Here is a 22,217-nt window from a genome sequence, read left to right as displayed (position 1 = left end):
TTCTTTTTAATTACATAGATTTTTGGCCTAATGAATGTATTTCAATAGACTGATTTCCTTGTGAACTGTAACTCAGTAAAATCTTTGTTTTTGTTCAGTGTACAAACTATATACACACTCACTCACACACTCTACATTGACACTCCCACACAAAACCCATACACTACATACACACACACATAGACCGACACAACACATATACACATGACATACGTACATTCACATACACTTTTGCACTCATCATTTGCTGCTGCTGCTCTGTTTATTTTACTCTTATTATTATCTATCACAATGTCACTTTACCCTGCCTTCATGTACATACTGTATCTACACTCTTAGGAAAAAAAGTGTTATCTAAAACCTAAAAGGGTTCTTCGGCTGTTCCCATAGGGTAACCCTTTGAACAACCGTTTTTGGATCCAGGTAGAACCCTTATGGGTTCCATGTAGAACCCTTTCCACAGAGGTTTCTACATGGAACCCAAAAGGGTTCTACATGAACCCAAAAAGGTCCTACTTGGAACCAAAAAGTGTTATCCTATAGGGACAGCCGAATAACTCATTTGGAACCCTTTTTTTCTTAAGAGTGTACCTCAAATACCTTGTACCTCTCTCTACACATTGATCTGGTACTGGTACTCCCTGTATATAGCGCCATTCTTGTGTATTTAATTTTATTCCACGTGTTAGTTATTATATATATGTTTTATTGTTTTTACTCTGTATCGTTGGGAATGGTTCGTAAGCAAGCATTTCACTGTAAAGTCTACACCAGTTGTATTTGCCGCATGTGATAAATAAAATTGTATTTGATTTGGAAAGTGTAAAGTGATTGACAGCCGAGTGAACAAATAACCAGACGCAATGCAGCCCTACAAACCAATCACAAGCCATAGGGCGTTGTTTGGTTGAATGGGAGGAGTCGTAATCTAAAATGGCCGCCGCCAAAAACAACAACTGACAGATATTAAATATTCTCTCCGATATTTTTCTTCGTCAGACCATGGCTCTGAAAACATATTGGACGTTTGTGATTATTCTTATTACAACTTGTCGATCTTTTGCCGACGATGATAATCATGAAATGGAGGAGTTTCTGAAAAGGGAGCATTCATTGTCAAAACCCTATCAAGGTAACGTTAGCGCCATTGTATCACCCTTTTATTATAGTATAATGTGAGAACGCTGAAATGAATGCTGTATATTCGACATTGCAACAATGTTATACTGACTGTGGAGTGTTGATACTCGTAAGATCGTTTTTTTGCTGCCACTACATCAAGGCTCTACGCTATGTACAACTTGTTTTATATAATATGACAACTGTCCCTCCGTCTTTTCTGTTCTATGTGTGTTACAAATAATGTGTGCTTAGGTGTGGGGTCGTCCAGCTCCTCCCATTGGGAATTGATGGGCGATGCCATGGTAACCACAGAGCAGGTGCGCCTCACAACAGACATGCAGAGCAAGCAGGGGGCAGTGTGGAGCCGCATTGTGAGTACAGAACATTGCACACTGTTAAGTCTACATCACTGATACTGATTCTCTCTATCAGAGGAGGCAGGTGGGGGGAGCTATAGGAGGATGGGCTCATTGTAATGGCATTCATGGAACGGAGTGTAACATGGTTTCCATATGTTTGATACCGTTCCATTGATGCCATTCCTCCCACCAGCCTCCACTGCTCTCTATGCATGTCACATTTTGCATGGCTTTGCCAAAATGGTCATATCTATGTATGTTTGTGTGGCCAGCCCTGTCACCTAAGGGACTGGGAGTTACAAGTGCACTTTAAGATTCATGGCCAAGGCAAGAAGAATCTGAATGGGGATGGACTGGCAATTTGGTACACCAAGGAGCGCATGCAGAAAGGTACTGTCCCACAATGTAGTTCCAACAGAAATACCAGAGTGTTGGTACAATGCAATGCAACTGTATAAATGCATTTCTGTCATTGTGTAGGTCCTGTGTTTGGGAATCAGGACCTTTTCACAGGGCTGGGTGTATTTGTGGACACGTACCCCAATGAGGAAAAACACCTTGAGGTACAGTATGTGCATATACCCGTCAACCTCTTCTATGTGTTTCTGTGGAGGGAAGGAGTAGCTACAATACTGTTACATGTTATGTCACAAATTATAGGACTTTATCTCAACCACTTCCTTTTTATTTTATTGTACTGTCTGGCAGCAGTGTTTGTGTCATATCCTGTCAAATCTGGGTCAACATGTCATGATCTTCCTGTGCTCTGAGAGGGGCCTTAGCTAACTGACAACCAACACTTCCCACCTTAAAACAGACCTGAATCATACAAGCAAGCCAATACAGTGGAATATTTATGAGGTTTTGTTGGGAGTGCTTGTTTTGGGCAGGGCTCACAGACCTGTGTAATGGGCCTTGTGTTGTGCTTCTCTGTTTTGTGCATCCCTATGGAGACAGGCACAGAAGACGAGGTACACCACACGCACACAGGTACCCCATGTTTGGACCACCCATACCAAATGCCCCCCATACCCCTCTCCTTAGCTACTCTCATCAACCCCCTAATGAACATGCTGCCCCACGTTGTTGTTGTTTACTACCTATTAACAATTGGTTGCACCTTGAATAAAAATGTGCATTTGAATGAGTAGGGGATCAGGTAGAGAATGAGGTCACTCAGGCAAATATTACCAGCATTATTGTACTCTTGTGGATGCTGCATCTTTTACCTGTTGTTCTGATTCTATCTCTCTCTATTTGGTACCTCCTTTCTTTTTTCCCACCTTCCACCAGAGGATCTTCCCCTTCGTGTTGGCCATGGTGGGGAACGGAAGCATTAGTTACGACCACGAACGAGACGGGCGTCCCACTGAGCTGGGCGGCTGCAACGCCATGGTGCGCAACCTCAACCACGACACCTTCATCTTCATCAGATATGTCCGTCGCAGGCTCACGGTGAGAGCAGGCACACACACACATACATTTTAACGACTCTACGATGTTATCACAATCCAAGTTATTGTGTATTAACTAAATAATAATGTAATGCCTAATTTCATCCAAGATGCATATTGGGTCACTTCTATACAAACAGAAATCTGTTGTGTTGAAGTGAATTGTTTCATTCACACCCGTTAACTCAACTTTGCAAGAGAATGTCAGAGATATGATGCTTTGACTGTGCTAGGTAGTGCCTGGGCATACTCTGTTCAACTAGCTCTCACAGTCTCACGTCAGAATTAGATGTTCATCCATGTTTCTCAAAATGTAAAATTTCGAAGTTGTTCCAAATGTCAAATTTCAATGTGTTTAAGGTTAAGTTTAGGCATTAACTAACATTTGAGGCTAGGGTTAAGTTTGGGCATTAAGTCCGAATGGTTAAGGTTTGGGATAGGCTTAAAAAATATATATATACGTTATATTGCTGGATTCGAACCTACAACCTTTGGCACCAGAGGCAGATGCTTGCTGTATTGGCTTGCTTGTATGACATCCCTGTCCACAGCACCCTAGCAAAACCAAGACCTACGCTGTACTTGAACCTAGTGGTCGGTTTCCACGTCATCTCCCTGCGTCGTCAGACATAGATGGATGTCGAATACTGACTTGTATCACGGGTGACCTGGCTGACCCTGTTAACCATACTCCTAATCTCTATCTCTACTAGATTATGATTGACATTGATGGGCAGCATGAATGGAGGGACTGCCTGGACATACCGGGGGTACGGTTGCCCCAGGGCTACTACTTTGGAGCCTCGGCCGTCACTGGAGATCTCTCTGGTAGTACTCCCCTCTACTGTGTTTTACATAGTAGCATTAATGAAATCAGCTGTTTTATTGCCATGAATTAGCGCCTAGTTTTCATTTACTTCATCTACGTGGTGTTTCATTGAGGTCTCTAATTTCAAGTGAGACGTGACCATCCCAGATTATCACTATCATTTATTTTGATGTACTCATTGTGTCTACACTGCCCAGAATGAAATTCATGTCACACATAAGGCAAATTGAGGGCATGTGGTCTAATAGGGAACTAAGATATTGTATTTTGGTCCATTTGAAGGTGTTCTTGCTGCAGTTTTCTTTGAATGACTGAAACGGTCTGTTCCACAGACAATCACGATGTGATCTCCCTGAAACTGTACCAGCTGACTGTGTTACGCAGTGAGACAGAGGAAAAGGAGGAGGAAGATGAGATCACTCTACCCAGTGTAGATAACATGGACCTACTAAAGAGTAAGGCTCACTACCTCACACAAACAGAAGAACATACACTTCATTGGCGTTACTCTACTCAAATAACATAGTTATTCTTGATAAAAAGCTCAAATACATATACTATCAAATGATGTTATACTATTAGGGCTCTTTAACCAACTCAGTGGCATGTAGTGTCTACCCTGAGACTGGTTGAAGGTTGGGGATTCGATCCCTGGTCATACCAAAAAGACACTAAAAATGGGACCTGATGCCTTTCTGCTTGTCACTCAGCATTAAAGAGATGGATTGGGGGTAAGGCCATGTGATAAACTACCTTCCTGTCCAGGGGGTGTACTTGTACATCAAGCTGCCTCATGCTACAGAAACAGGAGATAGGCTACTGCCCCTATGGGCTGTTCTGGCTCAGACAAGGCCTACTTATTATGGCTCCTTGTCACTATTTTTCACTTTCTATCCATACTAACATCTCTATCTCTCTGTGTCAGTGGGTGAGAATGAAGAAGGGTGGAGTAGTATTGCTATGTTCTTCACCATCCTCTTCTCCATGCTGGGCTGTTTCCTGCTCATCGTGGTCGGCCTCATCGTCTACAGCCACTGGAACGAGAACAGACGCAAACGCTTCTACTGAGACGGAGAGAGGGGAAAAAGAGCGGGAGGGAGGCCTCCCATCATAACCACTACTGTAGTCTGACGACAACTGCACTGAGACACTGAAATGACTGGCAAGATGGAGACAATGTAACTGACCTCCCAATGTAGACCAATATGCTTGACGGACAGATGTACCCTTGGGACAACACTAGTGAATCCTGGGAAAGACTGAGCAGTGGATGGATGCATTTCAACTACAGTAGCCAACCACACTGACCCCTGCCATGAGTAGACATACAGAACGTTTGTCTGTCCCCACCCCTACTCTCACCAACCAGGCCTTACTCTACACAAATATAGAGAGCATATTATTATTATTATTATTATTATTATTATTATTGTAACGACCCTGGGTTTATAAGCGCGGAAATCGACTCTGTTGCACGAGCATGCTTTTGCGGCACAGTCGATAGCGCGCCGGACCTCGGGCTAGAAGGTCGAGGGTTCGAGACCTGCTCCCTGCCTGTTTCATTACATTATTATGTACTTACTGTGTGAAAATGACCTCTGTGTTGTCAGACAGTGCCATTGCTGGTTAATAGTTTGGTTGTCTTTTTAAGGGTCTTGGGAGATGGATTTATACTCAGTTTTAGGGTTTTGAATGTCAAAGGGACAAAGTAACCAATGTGTTCTAACTCTACAGCCCACATGACCAGGTCCCATCAGCGCTTGAACCGTGTCACACCAAAGATGTTTTCAATGGCCAATCTGGCAATTGATCCGTCGCTTTTCTGCTTCGCTCTAGAAACAGCATCATGTCATATTTCTATGGTGCTTGCAATCAATGTAAGTCTTTGTGCATTTCAATTGATTCAGACGGTTTCAATTAATTCTTATACTCAATTTTATTAGTTTGAAAAATGTATGGTTGCAGAGAATATGCTTTTGTTGTCAAACTGAATCTAAAGTAGAATGCATGAAGGTGCTAGACTAGTAATTTTTTTACCATTATTTATGTCAAGATTGATTAGGTCGTTTTTCTTTTATTCTGTATATGAAATGAAAAGGTGACCAATCCCTCTCCTTTTGGTTGCATTCATTTATTTGAGTTGCCTGATCTTACAGACTTAGACTTAACTTCAAGTTAGGGTGTGCCCCTTTGCTTTTCTGCACCCACCCAAACTGTTTTGGTTTTGTGGCATATTACCAGAGCGCCCTCGCCAGTGGTTTCGATTCGAAACCAATGTGTACTTTACTGTTTTTCCCCAGACCTGACCTCAGAATTTTAACCATTAACATTTCAAAGGAATTTCAATAAATGATAGCAGTGGTTCCAAACCAGGAGTACTTGGACCCCGAGGGGGTACTTAACTCGAGACCATCGGCCTACTGGTAAAATGCACGAGGGGGTACTCCGGGCAGAACAAAATTCAGTTGGTGGTACAGTAACCAAAAAAGGTTGGGAACATTGAATTATAGCGTCCCTCTGAAATGGATAGTTTTTAAACGGGATACTGCAGACACAAACCATTTTAATTCCACGTTCTGAGAAAAACAAGACAATCCACTGCGCCTCACACTGCATCTAAACTGTCTCGTCTCATGAGCAGTGTTTGAAGACAGTGCATTGCACATGCTGCCTTTTCCCCAGTCTTCACTGTATGACAGCCTTTTACTCCTGTTAAGCCACTCGGGTCTGTGCCTCATCTTTCCACAATATGTTGTTTTTCTTGCCAGTAAGTTACAACCCTTAGTGATGTCGGCTCGGGATATGGGAAAGTAGGTAAATAAAATGGATAATGATCATTAAGATATACCGTAGAGATGAACGAGTCCCATCATATCTTTGGCCTAGTTTCAACCAAATGGGTGTCAAAGTAGGAATGATAGCAGGTAATGTTGTATTACCTTCACTGAAGATTGAAGGAAATATTCTACTCAAGTCATGCGATTGTATATCATGAAACCACACATGGTTAAGTTTGTGTTCTGCACTAATATTATGCTTGGAACTCTTGCCCCCATCCGTTTAGGCATATCTGGCAATGTGGGACTACTACATTTGTGACTTTGTCCCTAAAGAAGAGCATGTTAGAGGCTGTCTTGGGTACTCCTCAATAATGACTGAGCCACGTGCCTCAGGCACCATCTCACTCTGCCTTCTGATGCTCCTCAAGAGCAATAGCTCAACTGGTTCAGATGCCTGGGTGGGGAACCGCTTACTGTGGAGTATGTTAGACTACCTGAGAGCATATCAAAACGCCAACACTATAGGCTTGAGAAACAACAGCAATCAACTAGAAAGTTCAAAGCAAAAACAACAGTACAACTTCAGTTGAGTGCCAATGTTTGTTTTATTATAAAAAATAAAATACAAATGACCCCGAGAGTACACAGCAGACCCCCACTAAACCAAAGCATTCAAATGTACCACACATTTCAGTGCATTCCCCAATTGTTTTGGCTTGTTCTAGGTGATAATGATAGGGGTATGCGCTTCTGGACAACCGCTTCCTTTTCAAGCGTGGGTATTTGTGCCGTTTTGGAAAAGTCTTACCACGCGAATCAATATCCGCTTAACATTATCCAACTATGGTTGAGGGAGAAATGCAAGCAACATCTGGGTTACAGGGCATCCTTGATTATGGGGCAAGTACATTGTTGCCGTATAATTCAAGTGCAACCCACCCCTAAGTGAGACCATCTAAAAATTAAAAACCTTCTGAGCTAGCTGAGGTGTCACCACTCTGCCATCTAGCATTGGGTTATATTGGCTTCCATACTTGATACAGGTCGCAGTCGCTATCTATATCAAAAGGTTGGGCAATCGAGGAGAAAAAAGCAAGAACTTATTACTATTTAGTCATTGAAAATTCCTCAAACACTAAAAACAAAGGACAGACGTGCTGCGGTTTACAAAGACACCCAATGCGCCATGACAGTGCAACACACAAGGGATGGACCAGTGGCAAAAGTACCCACAGAGCAAACAGAATAATGTTAGTCTGAGGAAAGATTAAAAATGGCATTAATCCCACAAAAAGCATTCAAAACACTACTTTAACTTGAACAACCAAAACAGATGTATCCCCCCATAATAATAAAAGCAAGAGTAATATTCTTAGCAGATTAGAATGCGAGCAACACATTCTATCCACTATGTCACTAAAGATGAACAGAAAGGTGAAACATTTACTAGAATGGCTTCATCTTTTCTCCCCACACACCAAGAGGTAACATGTAGATACACATTTACTTTTAAAGCATATACACAAATGACAGTAGCAATAATAACCATTCATTTTTGTTAAATATATATATATTTTTTAAACAAAGACATTACACATACCAACTGAGGTACATTGTGACAGAAATATTGCTTGTACTGGCAACTACAGACAGGAGTTATTGCAGCATACATCAGTGGGTTTATGTTTTTGCATAGCCTAGTCAGGTACAGTATATTACAGAGGCGTGTGTAGCTGAAATGAAGAGGAACACTTCAGGTAAAAGGAGGATATTATACAATGACAGAGCTTTGGCCTAGTGAGCAAGGTAAATGAAACTTGAGCTGACAACTGATGGCACTGGTGCCAATAGTAGATTTCTGATCAGTGTCAAATACAGATGTCCATAAAAAACCACATTTGCTATTCATGACAATAGGACAGTATGCATATGTAAGTGAGACGTCACGTGTGAGTTGAGTACAGTAATTGGTTGGTACTGGCAAACAATCTCAAAATATAATTGTGCACTGTGCCTGCAGTACATGCGTGGGCAAGAACCCTGCCTCAAAAAAGACAAACATTGGTGAGGGTTGCCACGCACTCTCTGTTACCATGTTCGGGCCCCCTGGAGGGGGAGGGGTTCCTCGTGATCCAGAGGGATGCAATGAGCCATGACTCAAGCCCCCCCAATCATCACACCTGGGGATAGTTACCTCACCAAGGACCATATACCCAACCTGCCACTGAACCTAGCTTGTGCCCTCTTTGCTGGTATACCGAAGAGGCCATGTGGACCAGGTGGGGGGCTTGAGAGGAAAAGAGAGAGCAAAAGAGAGATACACGCTTCTGAACATTGAAACCAAAAGAAAAAAATAGGCTATTTGTAAAGAAAGTTTTTTTACAAATAGCCTATTATTTACTACAGAAAAGATATCCAAACAATTATGTTCAGATATTACCGTGTCTGCAACTGTAGGCAAAGAAGAAAATTACAGAACAGATGAATGGAAGGATGTTTGTCCATGATTGACTGATAGCCCTTTATCTAGGTAAACATGTGAAAGCCAAAGAAGCTTGTTTGGCAATAATCTTGACCAGTAAGCAGAGTGCGCAATGGGACTGAAACTATGGGTCCCCATTATCCTCATTTCAAAAACAAGAAAACACCTTTTCAATTTCCATTACCTTCAACCTATACTGCATCAAAATGAATGCACTTTAGCCTCTACATTTGTAGTTGGGAGATTTTCCCCAACCATTAAAAAAAAACATATATGAAATCACAAGAAAACAAAACAAGCATTCATGAACATTTTTCTTCTTCCATTTACTAATTCAACATGCTTTCAGGTCAGTTCAAATATCAAACTAAAATTTCCATCATATCCTTTAACTAAACTTTTTTTTTTTTTATCTACGCAAAATAGGGGTACCTAAGATAAAAATTCTACATGACCACAGATAAGGGAATTTCTCATACACGTTTTCTGACTAAATAAATGTTGTGTATTCTACAGGCCACAGTTTTTGCGACATATGGGAGTCATGATCTTGTTTTGTGGTTTCACTGAGTTTACCACATCCTAGAACAACAAGTTGCGCTGACCAATACATGTTAGATGCTTACACTTCAGACTCCATTTGTATAAAGGACTCCTCTGGACTACCAGGGGGGGAAAAAATACATGCTCAAACATTTTTGCCATCTTCAAAAAGCATAGGTCTGAAATATAACCGCCTACTCATCAAATACAGAAGCCTAAAACACATCTAGTCTACCTGTACCCAACTTCAACTGACCACCGTAGTAAGGCATTTCCCTATGCCTCAGAATGACCTCTAAACGGAGTCTGTTCATAGGCCTTCTGCAGCTCGATCCTCATGTCTGTTCCCTAGCAACCTACCAAGGCAGCTTAAGGTGTCTTATAAAAAACATGTTGTCCTAATGTGAGAATGAGAACAGGACTGTGTGCATGACTATGCTCTACGACTTTTAAAACATTACTTTTACAGTATCAAGGCTTCACACTGTTGAAGACATACAACTTAGATGTAGGATCTTACATTTGAGCCAGTTTGCTACAGCAGGAAAATAATCATGCAGCAACAGGAAATGTGAAAATATAATTCATGGACATTTTTGTAGGGGTTGATACAATCATGTCTGAAATTTCAAAGTGAAAATCACAAAACTGCAGAATCCTTTTAAAATCTCAAATACACGAGAGAAAAAAAAAAAAAAAGTACCACTGCTCTTTATTAAGCTTTACATATCTGCCTCAAGGCAATTTTTTCCCCAGAGCTTTTGTATTTTTAATTTGCACCCTTATGTAGACATTGCTGCACTCCACCCAGTACAATGCATCGAATGGGGTTGGAGTCGAGGGAAAATAAACATGTCACCAAATATAACAATGTGCATTTCATAAGTATTCTATTAAAGTTTGTAGTACAAAAGGCCTTAAGGCTGATACATAAAGCTTAATAAAGAGCAGTGATACTAGCCAGAGCAGTGTGCAGGTTTCATATTTTTTCTCAACTGCTACCATGCACCTGCAACAAAGATAACTCAGATGTGTGAGTGCCATGTGAATTTTAAAATCTCAAATGCACCAAATGTTTTACATTTCCTGAATTGCAGGAAGGTTATCCTGCAACAGAGTGATCAAATTAAGATCCTACATATTTATGGATAGATATTCAGAATAAATCTGTGTCAATTTCCTTTTTCATTAGACGTTAATAATAAACAGTGCATCAGTCCATAACCTAATTGATCAGTGCTGTATGAAAGCAAATCAATACCCTAAATAATAAAACATAACTGCCATTTAAACAACCCCCCCCCACCAAAAAAGCAGCTGGACTTGTGGTGCTGCTTCTTCTTCTTGGTGGAACTGCACAGTAAGATCACATGCACTCCACACCCGATTCTACAACTACGCTTCGACACACATGCTTAGGCAAGCGACGCACAACACCGAGGAACATGCAGTTTATCAGTGTGCAGCTATGCTAACACTACACACATAGCAAAGCCACCCCCACCCCACTGAATGGAAAATACCACCACAAATCTCTAGCATTGCTCCTATAGGGTTCACACACCACCGCAAGCCAAGGGTGAACGCAACAGCACACTGCAGGCCCAGTGCAGTCATAACATGATGAAACTAGGTACAGGGTGTCTATACTTAAAACCTTGGTTCACTCAGTCCGAGCCCCACACGACCAGGAGACTTGTGGTGAAGCTGCGTCACTATCAGGCTCTGGCTGTTGCTGGATCAAAACAGCAGCCGATTCATAAGTGCCAGCTTGGGGCCAATGGCCTGGGTGTGTGTCGCTTTATGTTTCAGACACGACGAATCAAAACACACTACCCACACACAGACACAAACAAATGACTCTATGCAATATCCTAGTGCATTGTTTATAAAAGTGGTCTAAAGCCTGGTGAGTTGAGTGCATTACACCAGGGGCCAGGGCACTTTGTGGCTACGCTAAATAAGACTACTCCTCTACACATCCTATAAAACACACAATACACCCACAGCAGCACCTTGGTAGAGCTGTGTTGCTATTAATGTGGGTAAGATGGCCTCAGCCAAAGCTGGTTTTAGAGACAAGTAAAACAATGACAAGAAAATGATAAAGGAGCAAAGTACTATAGAGCTGAACCTTCAGTATTCCTGGTAATATCACTGCCGGGCTGGGACACACACGGTCAACCACCACGAGGCTTTTTTATAGACACCAAGTTGCAGGCACAGCGATGGGATAATGTCACAGCTTACAGTCTTGAGTTCACTTGGCCACAGACAGAACTTGGCCGCACATCAAAACGTCTGTTCCAGTCCATTCAATACATTTCAGTCTGGCCAAGTGTTGACCGGAGTACTGGAGGAGTCACGAGGGATGGGAAGCGGGGGGATTCAGGGGGAGGAGTCTGATGTTACTGGGACATAATCCAGAGAGGGAGAGCCTATAAGAGACAGGCACATCTTCACTTCCCCTTCCCAGCCTCTTCTCTGGATGCAAATAGCCCTGCTGTCCCTCCACGAGGAAACCAGGCACAGGCTAAGATGACTCAGGGGTGACATCACTTTGCAGCTGTCTCCTAGATTACACAGTACACACCCTTACAAAAACAAAACAAGTTCCATTTGTCACAGTTCGTACACTTTGTTCAGTCCCCTCAGGTCAGGATTGTGTCTTGAAGCATTATCTTCTGTTTTGACCCTTATGTGCTGGGGCCTAGAGGCCTGTGGGTTGGTGACTGTTGCGGTATACTGTCCTGTCCCCACGTAGGTGAAATGTTAGAAGGACCAGAAGAAAATGTCCAGGCCAGACAGTGGGGGTGGGTAGATGTAGTCAATTCTGTGCCAGCGTCAACACCTCTTCTTACCACCTGGTGGTCTCTCTAGAAGTCTCAGCCCCTCCCCCATCCAGGAAGACTTAGCATTTTTCCTCATCATCCCCTTGTTAAGAACTAAACAAAGCAGAGGGACCATGGGTATTAAACAATTAAGCCATTAGCCACACGAAAAATCATATTTCTCAAATAAGAGCTTTTCTTTGTGTCATCGTCATTATATGGATCATAACTGAGAAGGATGTTAAACAACAGGACAACCTGGTTAATTTGATGAGTTATTGTGGGGCATTTCATTTGCTGGTGGTGTCGGAGTTATTGTTATGATGACAATGACAAGAGCTCTCCTGGGTCTCCCTCCCTACAGCACAGATCGGGCAGCAACAGCAGCCTCTGGGATGGTAGGTGGTGGAGCTCAGACCAGGCGGTCTCCGGTGCTGGTGGTCTGACCCTGGGGCTGAGGTTGGGGCTCAGGGGTTCTCGCTTTGTGTCTGAGGGTGTGGTGGTGATCAGAGGCAGAGCAGCAGTCCCCCGTGGCCCCCTGACACACCTGCTCCTCGTCCTCCTCCGGCCCAGAGCCCTCATCTAGTTGGCAAACGCACACCTCAATCCCTGAGTCGCCCGTCACGTGCCTGCGCCGGGTCAGCAGCTCCTCCAATGGGCCTTCAGGGTCCACCTCCACCGGTCGCTCTGATTGGCTGGGCACAGACGCGGCTTCTTCGTCTGATGACGAATTGGCGGTCTGCTCCTCTCTTGGCGCGTCCTCTGTTGGGGGCTCCAGCACCACGACCGCTTCTGATTGGATGGAGGGCAGCAGGATAGCAGTGGTGGTCTCTGGGGGAATCTCGGAGTAAGGCGGAGGGGGAGTCGGGGGATGACCCACCACCTCTTCATAGTCAGGAAGCTTGCAGTCTGTCCAGAACCCTGGGTGTAAATAAACAAACACAAAGGAGTCATCCATCTTAACCCTTTACACTCATACCCATATATGGTTTGAAAATTGCAGATTTGGGCACCGATACCACCTGAATTGGATTGAAGTGGCTGTACAGTAATATGCTATAAATGACGTCAGAGCTCAAGCTCTGCGCTGTATATGTTTTGACTGACCGCCGTTCTGAAACTTGAGCACAGCACATGACAAGTTTCCCCCATCCCTCCTGCAAATTGGGCAACTTTTGCTACATTTTGTTGTCTGAGGGAAAAGCTGTAAATTAAAAGGACTCTGTATTTTGAAAGATGAGACGTTGATTATAATAAATCCCGTTTTCGATGTCATACAATCAAGCCAAACAGCCATGAGTCCAAATGCGAACTCCACATTTCCATATCATATACCGTGTCAACGTCTCTGATCGCTATGTTTGATGTACAGTTACAAGATGACATGGCGTCTTACCCTGGGTTGTTCTGAACAGAATGAGCCCGTTTGTCTATTGTGAAGAAAATTTGCAGAACATGCACGACTCCTTTCTACGCGTATCAAAATTACGATCTGTTTCTCTGAATTGCCCTGTAAAAGCCTGACACTAAGATCGTATTTTATAACTTAGCTTGGTGTTTTCGGTAAACCAAAACTTCTGTACTTTTTCGATAGTAGAACATGAAAAATGGTTCGGTACTAGATTTTTTTTTTTTTTTTTACTTCCGTCAAACGTGTCAAGCCTGTCTATCAGCGCAGCCAACCCCTTATTATAGTGCGTACCGTGCCTGCTCCACTTCATTGCTAGCCTGCACTGGGAGTCTGGGCTGCATCATGTTAGCTCCCCGCTCATGCGCCACAGAAGTTAACACGCTTGAATAATGTGACACAGCATGTAGAAACTGTTAATTACTGTTCGCAAAACAATGTCCATACAGGCTACAACCCTTTACGATGGACGAAGATACCCGTAGTTTCCAGCTTTGTAGGCTAAATTTCCTTGCTAGCTGACAGCTAAAATCAATTCATTACCCTAGTACTTTGTCATAATATGCAAACCATAATGCAAAATATGCTGATTGCCACCAAAAACTTAATTCATTCACTTATTCGGTCTCTCTCACGTCTCTCCCAAAGATGATCTATTGCCTCAGCGAACTGACTGTGCTCCGACAGGCCGCCCCCCTCTTGCTTCGCAAATGACGTCATTACTAGCTAAAGAGACAGCACACAGTTTTATAAAATAAGCTACGTCTAGGCAAATGTTGTTGATCAGTACAATAAAATGCCACATGGAAGGGAAACAGCTTGTCAACTGCCCCATGAAATCAGCCAAAACAAGCTCTAACTCAATGCATGCACACTCCTATTGAATATAAATTGACCTGTATTGTGGATAGGCCTAGGCTACATCTTGATGTACCTAGTTTATCAATAGAGATTTACCATTCAAATAAATGATTCCCATTATGTCGTTAGATTGGTAAAAACGAAGTAAAATTGACTGTATAATTGATTCATTAATGCATACACAGACGTCTCAAATGTCGACGTAATTAAATGCAACTGCAATGATTTTAAACTCAAAAGATGCAATGATTGAACAGAGCTGTAGCTGACTTAATCTGTCTGGATCAAGTACCATTCCGTGACTTTGGCTAATATGCCTTGTTTTTTTGCTGTGGTATCATTTTTGGTATTGGGAATTATGATGCTATCGAGTATTGCGATACTAAACCTGGTATCCAAGTAAAAATTCTGGTATCGTGACAACCCTATAAACTTGTCATGTTGGTAATAGAAGAAGCTTTCAAATGATGCCCACCTGACCCCATTGTGATTTATAAAAATGGGCCGTTTTTGGACTGCGTAAAAAGTAATTGTGTGATGGCGGGGATGGCGGGGATGCAGTATTCTAAACAACTAGAAGTGTGCTTGCTCTAGTTCAACAGCACAGCAAAAAATATATAACTTTTTAGTGAAAGACTCTTCTTTCAGTCAAAATTGCATTGAAATTACCTAGGAACTGTTCACACTTTGGAGAGGTGTGGCCACATGGAGACACCAGTTAATCCTCTCACTCAAATCCTTGTCATTTTTTTGTCTGTTGCACCTACCCCAGATTTTCCAGGAATATTTTTATCACTTTACTGAATGTATCCAGAGTATTTTCAGATTTCATTATCAAGAAATGCAGGGGGAAAAAAGTAAATATCAAAATGCACATAAAATCAACAGTATAATGTTTGGATTCAGTCTGGTTTCAGGTGATCTCTTGTGTCCTCAACTTTGGTCTAATAATTTTCCCGTAATCTCCAAACTGTTCCCTTTCAAATGCTACCATGCTTATGCATTTAATATTTATTTTGTAAGAACATTTAAATTTAGCCCTAACCATTTAGGCCAATTCCCACAAGTGTAAAGGGTTAACACGGTCTCGATAGGATTAGCTGGTGTTGAACTAAATAACAAATTGTCAGGTGTGGTTCTGAATCTGCTAAGAAGCATCTCCAAGCCACCAGGCCTAATTACTCTAAACAGTTAACTCACGAGGGACAAGTGAAGTCATTTCAGGGATGTAGTAGGTGCAATAAGTAGCCAGTTGGTGCTGAGAAACTCACTTAGGTTGAGGGGTGGAGGGGAGATGAAGGAGCTAGAAGCACCCTGGTAGGCCATAAGGCTGATTTCGCGCTGGCGCTGCTCCTGCTGCAGCCGCATCTTGACCCGACGGTGACGGTAGGCACAGCAGCAACTCAGCATTATGATGAGGGTCCACACCAGCCAGAACCCTGCATAAAATCATGTAGTTACATTCAATCAACTCATTTTGGCCAATGCTAATTTGTTTCAGCGCTATTGATTTCAGCATTACTACATGATTATTTGTCAAATTGGAGTGACTCAATGAAAGTGACAAATTCAGAGATTCCCATAATGAAGAATACATCATGTAAAAATCGGAGGAAAATAAATAATGGGAAGAGGGACAGAGTGGTGCTAGAAAGGCAAGGATAGAAGAGGAAACTCCGAACATACACCACAGCTCGTAGTAGTAGGTGCAGCACTCCGTCTCACCGCAGCAGTACCCCATCTCACACCGGTATTGCTCATTGTTCACTCCAAAACAGAACTCCTTACCCTAAACACAAACACACAGGCATGCTATTCAGTGACATCTTTCACACACAACTGGGAGAAAATCTCAGGATTATGCAAACATGCTCAGCTGTTTGACAAAGTTACATTGGCATTTACTGCACAAAACACTAACAAGCAAGCCTGCAAAGTCACAGACCCACTTTCACTGTGGATGAACATTCAAATAGCATTCAATGCGTTAAATCAAATGAGAAAATAGTGCATTCTGAAAGTATTCAGACCCCTTCCATTTTTCCACATTACGGCCTTATGCTAAAATTGATTAAATAAAAGCCTCAATCCACACACAATACCCCATAACTGTATCACATCCGGCCGTGATTGGGAGTCCCATAGCGCGGTGCATAATTGGCCCGGCATTGCCCAGGTTTGGCCATCATTGCAAATAAGAAGTTGTTCTTAACTGACTTGCTTAGTTATATAAAAAATAAAAAAATTGAATAATGACAAAGTGAAAACGAGTTTAAACAATTTTTGCAAATAAAAACATTATCGGAAATACCCAATTTACATTAAAGTATTCAGACCCTTTGCTATGAGACTCGAAATTGAGCTCAGGTGCATCCTGTTTCCATTGATCATCCTTTTTCTACAACTTGTAGTCCACCAGTAGTAAATTAAATTGATTGGACATGATTTGAAAAGGCACACACCTGTCTATACAAGGTCCCACAGTTCATGTAGCACTCCACCAATCAGGCCTTTATGGTAGAGTGGCCAGACGGAAACCACTCCTTAGTAAAATGCACGACAGCCCGCTTGGAGTTTGCCAAAAGGCACCTAAAGGACTCAGACCATGAGAAACAATTATCTGGTCTGATGAAACCAAGATTGAACTCTTCGGCCTGAATGCCAAATGTAATGTCTGGAGGAAACCTGGCACCATCCCTATGGTGAAGCAGGGTGATGGTAGTATCATGCTGGGTCTGAATACTTATGTAACTGACATTTCAGTTGATTTGTAATTAACAAAATTTTAACTTTTTTTGCTTTGTCATTATGGGGTATTGTGTGTAGATTGATGTGGGGGAAAAAACTATTTAATACATTTTAGAATAAGGCTGTAACATAACTAAATGTGGAAAATGTCAAGGGGTCTAAATACTTTCCGAAGGCACAGTATGTCATTTGGATAAGAAATTATTTAAAAAAAGATCTATGTGAACAAATAACCACAATTGTAATAGGATTAAATATGTATAACATCTAAGGGGAATTATTTTGGGGGAAAAACTAAGGTGTACCTTTCATGAGAGGTAAAGGAACCCACCGCTCATATGGATAGGAAGGTATTGAATGTTAGGTATAATTTAATAAAAAATGGCAAGTTACAACGTATATTTGTAGAAAACGGTGAGCACTGGCGCAAATGAGAGCCATGAGCGTACAGCCGTCGCTTGCGCCTCATCTCCCTACAGTGCTAATGGTGCGCATCAGTTATTTCAGATGGTGTCAACGTAATGACATTTTGAGAGTAGAATGTTTTTTTTAAGTCACAAGAAGTGACCTTGTCAGTCGTTCTATTAAAAATCTTCCCCAGATCTGGGCCACGACACAACCCTGTCTCGGATCTCTATGGACAATTCCTTCGACCTCATGGCTTGGTTTTTGCTCTGACATGCACTGTCAACTGTGGGACCTTATATAGACAGGTGTGTGCCTTTCCAAATCCTCTCCAATCAATTGAATTTACCACAGGTGGACTCCAATCAAGTTGTAGAAACATCAAGGATGATGAATGGAAACACCGGAGCTCAATTTTGAGTCTCATAGCAAAAGGGTCTGAATGTAAATGTAATATTTAATAAATTGGCAAAAAATTCTAAAAACCTGTTTTTGCTTTGTCATTATGGGGTACTGTTTGTAGATTGCGGAGGAAAACATATTTAATCCCTTTTAGAATAAGGCTGTAACAAAATGTGGATAAAGTCAAAGGGTCGGAATACTTTACTGAATCAAATCTAATTTTATTTGTCACATACACATGGTTAGCAGATGTTAATGTGAGTGTAGCGAAATGCTTGTGCTTCTAGTTCCGACAATGCAGTAATAACCAACGAGTAATCGAACCTAACAATTTCACAACTACCTTATACACACAAGTGTAAAGGGATGAAGAATATGTACATAAAGATATATGAATGAGTGATGGTACAGAACGGCATAGGCAAGATGCAGTAGATGGTATCGAGTACAGTATATACATATGAGAAGAGTAATGTAGGGTATGTAAACATTATATTTAAGTTCCTCGGCGTACACATCACGGACAAACTGAATTGGTCCACCCACACAGACAGCGTGGTGAACCTCTGTCTGTGGCACTGTACCTGTAAAACCACTTGATGTTAAGTCACAGACCTCCCTCCTTCATAGTACACCCATTAGAATTTCCATTGCTCTGATTTCATGAATATTTCCAATTGTTGGTCCTTTTTTCAATAATTCACTGTCCATGAGCTATAACCTGTCTTAAGGGTACACCTTTTCTTTCCTTTTTTCCCAAATACCTCCTTTTATTTTTTTTACAGATATTTATACTATTACAGCTGTGGTTATTTGTTCACATACAGATCAACATTTCTGTAGCTCTATATGAAGATGGTTTTGAAATCTAAAGCTGAAAAATATTTTCAATATTGCACATACTTCACATCATGTATATACACCACTAGGTGGAGCCATTGACCACAATACCTCTTACCCTGTGGACCTACTTGTATTGACAGACACCTCTCACTGGCACCACTAGCTGATTGTCTTCCCTAATCCCTATGTACTTGTCCATTCCGTCTGTCATTGTTTTGATGAAGGCCATTGATGAAGCCCGAAACGTAAATATTTTATTAGTAGTTTAAATAAAATATTTTTTTTGCATCCAACACAAGTGTTAGTTGCATAGGGTGGAGAGTTGATTGAATGAGCTATAATTACTTGTCAGAGGAATGATTACAAACATGATGGTATTGTCCAAATTGGGAATTTAGCCAAGACACTGGGGTAAGAACCTATTCTCTCACGAGAAGTAGGCCTACCATGTTAAGCTATTCAATAACCAGAGCCAAGATACCCATTTCTTGCCCCTTCTGAAAAACGACATCTTCCACAGGAATGTCATGGGCACAACACCTAAAACATATGCACTTGTGGAGATCAAAGCTTGTGGAGACTGGTATAAGCAGTTTGAAATTTCCACCTAGCCTATAAGAGGGACTGCCCTAACGTCAAGTGGTTTTACACACAGGTCATTTGGATAAGAAACTATTGAAAATTAAATCTGTATGCGAACAAAAAACCACAGCTATAACAGGATAAATTGCTTTAAAAAAATTAAGGAAAGGAATTTTGGAAAAATTAAGTGTACCTTTCATATGAGAGGTAAAGGAACCCACCACACTTGTCTGTAGATCATATGGATAGGGAGTTATTAACATTTAGAACTATCACAAGAAATATGCCAATAAAAACATTTTTTTATATTTTTTAAAAAATAAATCTGAGAAGTGGTGAACTGGAAATATCATTAATATATTGAGGGGGGGGGGTTAAATATAACACTCTTAGTAACCAAAAGGTAATCCCAACAAAATATTGGGCCTTCAGCTACTGGAGGCCCGAAGCAGTGTGTATAATCTTTATATTAGGTCTAATTCTCCTGAATTGGAACACAATGTATATATTTTTTTTACTTTCACGCAATCACCGGTATTGTACTTTTACTAAGGTCCCCTACACCACCGGAGCGCAAGAAAACAGCATATTTTCTCCTTTTTACCCTCTTAAGGAAAACCCCATCTATTGGTAAAAACAAAGTGTGAACCTTCTTCTCTACCATCATCTGATTCGAACTGGCATCATCCTAGGAACAAATGACAAATTAGCAAATTCAAAATATCGAAAGCAAAAAATATATACTGCGGTGCTCTACCAGACAAAATAACCTAACGTTAGGGTAGCTAGCTATGGGTGGTTTATCAACTAATCTTACCAACACTTTCAGAACTTCGGATAATATCTTAAGTATTTCAAGCTATAAACATAGAAACTATAAATATATCAACAAACACACGATTTGTCCAAACTGACGTCACCCAAAGTTGGAGTTGCTAGCGAGGCATGCCCAAGTTCCTTTGTGGGGAAACAAAAAGGCACAATAGAAGGCCTAGGATCCAGCTGCGATCCACGGGCTTGGTTAAAAGCGCTTACCGCGCTATGAACGCAAACTGCAGCTTACCTGTACCAAACAGGTCCCGATGCAAAGCAGACCTACAATGGATCCCAGTGTTTTCTGTGGCATCTTTCTGGGTTGTTGGCCAACAACACGACGGGAATCATATAGCAGTTGATCCACAATTTGTGAAATGAACAGCTAATTCAAACCGTTACGTACGTGACATGTTTTGTCTCTGTCGGAAGGCGTTCAGTGACTCAAATCTGAACCAGAAACAGGGATGTTGCACTAGCCACTGGGTGGCGGTGTTGTCATACACCTGGAGAAGTATTTTGGGCAACTTCTGAAGTGGCACTCCTGTCTCCTTTTCACCTCATTTAACATCGGATTTACTTAAAAGGTGTGTGTAACAAAATGAACATCTCAATAGGTGGTCCATTTAAGTCATGGCATATTGGGAAAAAGGCCGATGGCATTACGACTTCCCATCAAACCAACTCCTTGAATGCCCTACTCCACGTGTCCAACTCATTCCACAGAGGGCCAAGTATGTGTGTTTTTTTTCTCCCCCTTGTACTTGATTGATGAATTAAGGTCAACTCATTAGTAAGGAACTCACCTGGTTTTCTAGGCCTTAATTTAAAGGGAAAGACCTGCAGACACTCTGCTCACCATGGAATGAGTTTGACAACCCTGCCCAACTCCTTGAAGTTTTCAATTGTCCATTTTTGTTGTTGTTGTTGTTGTTGCTTAAAACATATATTTGTTTACCCTTTAATGTGTGTACTTTACTGTAATAAGTTTTCAACAGGAAAAATAAATACAAATATTGGAGGACATCATATGTACTGGTAGTAAAGTTCATGATTTTCAGACAAGCAAAAATAATAGCAAATGCTATGGAAAAAAAAATCCCCAAATTTTAGCGTTACCTGTAGACCAAGGGTAAGCAACGCTGGTCATGTTTTTGATTTAACCAACTTGGAAGACCAGGTGTGTTGAATTTAGGAAATCACTGAACTGATCAATTAGCTCAGTTGATCAGGTGTGGTACCTAGTTGGAACAAATCCGAGAAGGGGGTAGCTGCCACTCAATATGGCGACCGGAGTATGGGCGAGTCGAAAGGAAAGTAGTGGGCGTGTCAAAGATTGGGTGTGTTGAAAGGAAAGTAGTGGGCATGTGGAAATGAGTTGTTTAGGAGAGGCTCCAAGATGGCAGGTTGAGCGCACGCTTCCTACAAACTTTCGAAAGATAGTGAAAAGTGTATTATTTTGAACTACCAAATGAATACTTTGCTTGCTAAAAACACCAGGTTATTGATGATTTAAGATGATATTTTCCAAAATGTCACGGCGCGCTGACAGAAAGAGAAATCTTATGGCTACCTCAGCTAGCAATGCTCAGGCATCATCTAATGTCATTACACAGGAGGCAAATGCTTTGATTGACAACTGCCACAACTATACTGGTCTGACAGACTCTATGACACTTTGCGTGTCAGATGAGGATTTTCCTTCTTTGCCTATAACCCCAAGCAAACCTCCAGCTTCCAAGAAAGGCATGTTTG

At 41.6% G+C, this 22,217-nt stretch overlaps 2 protein-coding genes across 4 annotated transcripts; one reads left to right on the top strand and one right to left on the bottom strand.

Annotated features, from left to right (window-relative positions):
• Nucleotides 1-926: 926 nt before the first annotated feature.
• Nucleotides 927-5,878, top strand: LOC120021735 (VIP36-like protein). Of its 3 annotated transcripts, none has more exons than XM_038965580.1 (9): nucleotides 927-1,132; nucleotides 1,375-1,493; nucleotides 1,754-1,871; nucleotides 1,962-2,044; nucleotides 2,439-2,471; nucleotides 2,775-2,936; nucleotides 3,649-3,763; nucleotides 4,097-4,219; nucleotides 4,796-5,878. In XM_038965580.1, exons 1-9 carry the CDS (start codon nucleotides 1,003-1,005, stop codon nucleotides 4,876-4,878), a joined length of 966 nt encoding a protein of 321 aa, XP_038821508.1. In that variant the 5' UTR covers nucleotides 927-1,002; the 3' UTR covers nucleotides 4,879-5,878. The 3 variants fall into 3 exon arrangements, with proteins under 3 accessions (XP_038821508.1, XP_038821506.1, XP_038821507.1); XM_038965578.1 differs by having other exon boundaries at nucleotides 4,690-5,878; XM_038965579.1 differs by lacking the exon at nucleotides 2,439-2,471 and having other exon boundaries at nucleotides 4,690-5,878.
• Nucleotides 5,879-7,130: 1,252 nt separating this feature from the next.
• On the bottom strand, nucleotides 7,131-20,922 carry LOC120021247 (WW domain-binding protein 1-like). The gene is made up of 4 exons (XM_038964916.1): nucleotides 20,713-20,922; nucleotides 16,356-16,458; nucleotides 15,941-16,108; nucleotides 7,131-13,321 (listed from the first exon to the last, which is right to left on the bottom strand). The coding sequence occupies exons 1-4, from the start codon at nucleotides 20,773-20,775 to the stop codon at nucleotides 12,813-12,815; spliced, it is 843 nt and encodes a 280-aa protein (XP_038820844.1). The 5' UTR covers nucleotides 20,776-20,922; the 3' UTR covers nucleotides 7,131-12,812.
• Between the last annotated feature and the right edge of the window lie 1,295 nt (nucleotides 20,923-22,217).

This window comes from Salvelinus namaycush, chromosome 26, assembly GCF_016432855.1.
Source record: "Salvelinus namaycush isolate Seneca chromosome 26, SaNama_1.0, whole genome shotgun sequence".
Lineage (NCBI taxonomy): Eukaryota > Metazoa > Chordata > Actinopteri > Salmoniformes > Salmonidae > Salvelinus > Salvelinus namaycush.
The sequence above is the reverse complement of the archived record's forward strand: the minus strand, read 5'-3'. Positions and strand labels throughout refer to the sequence as shown.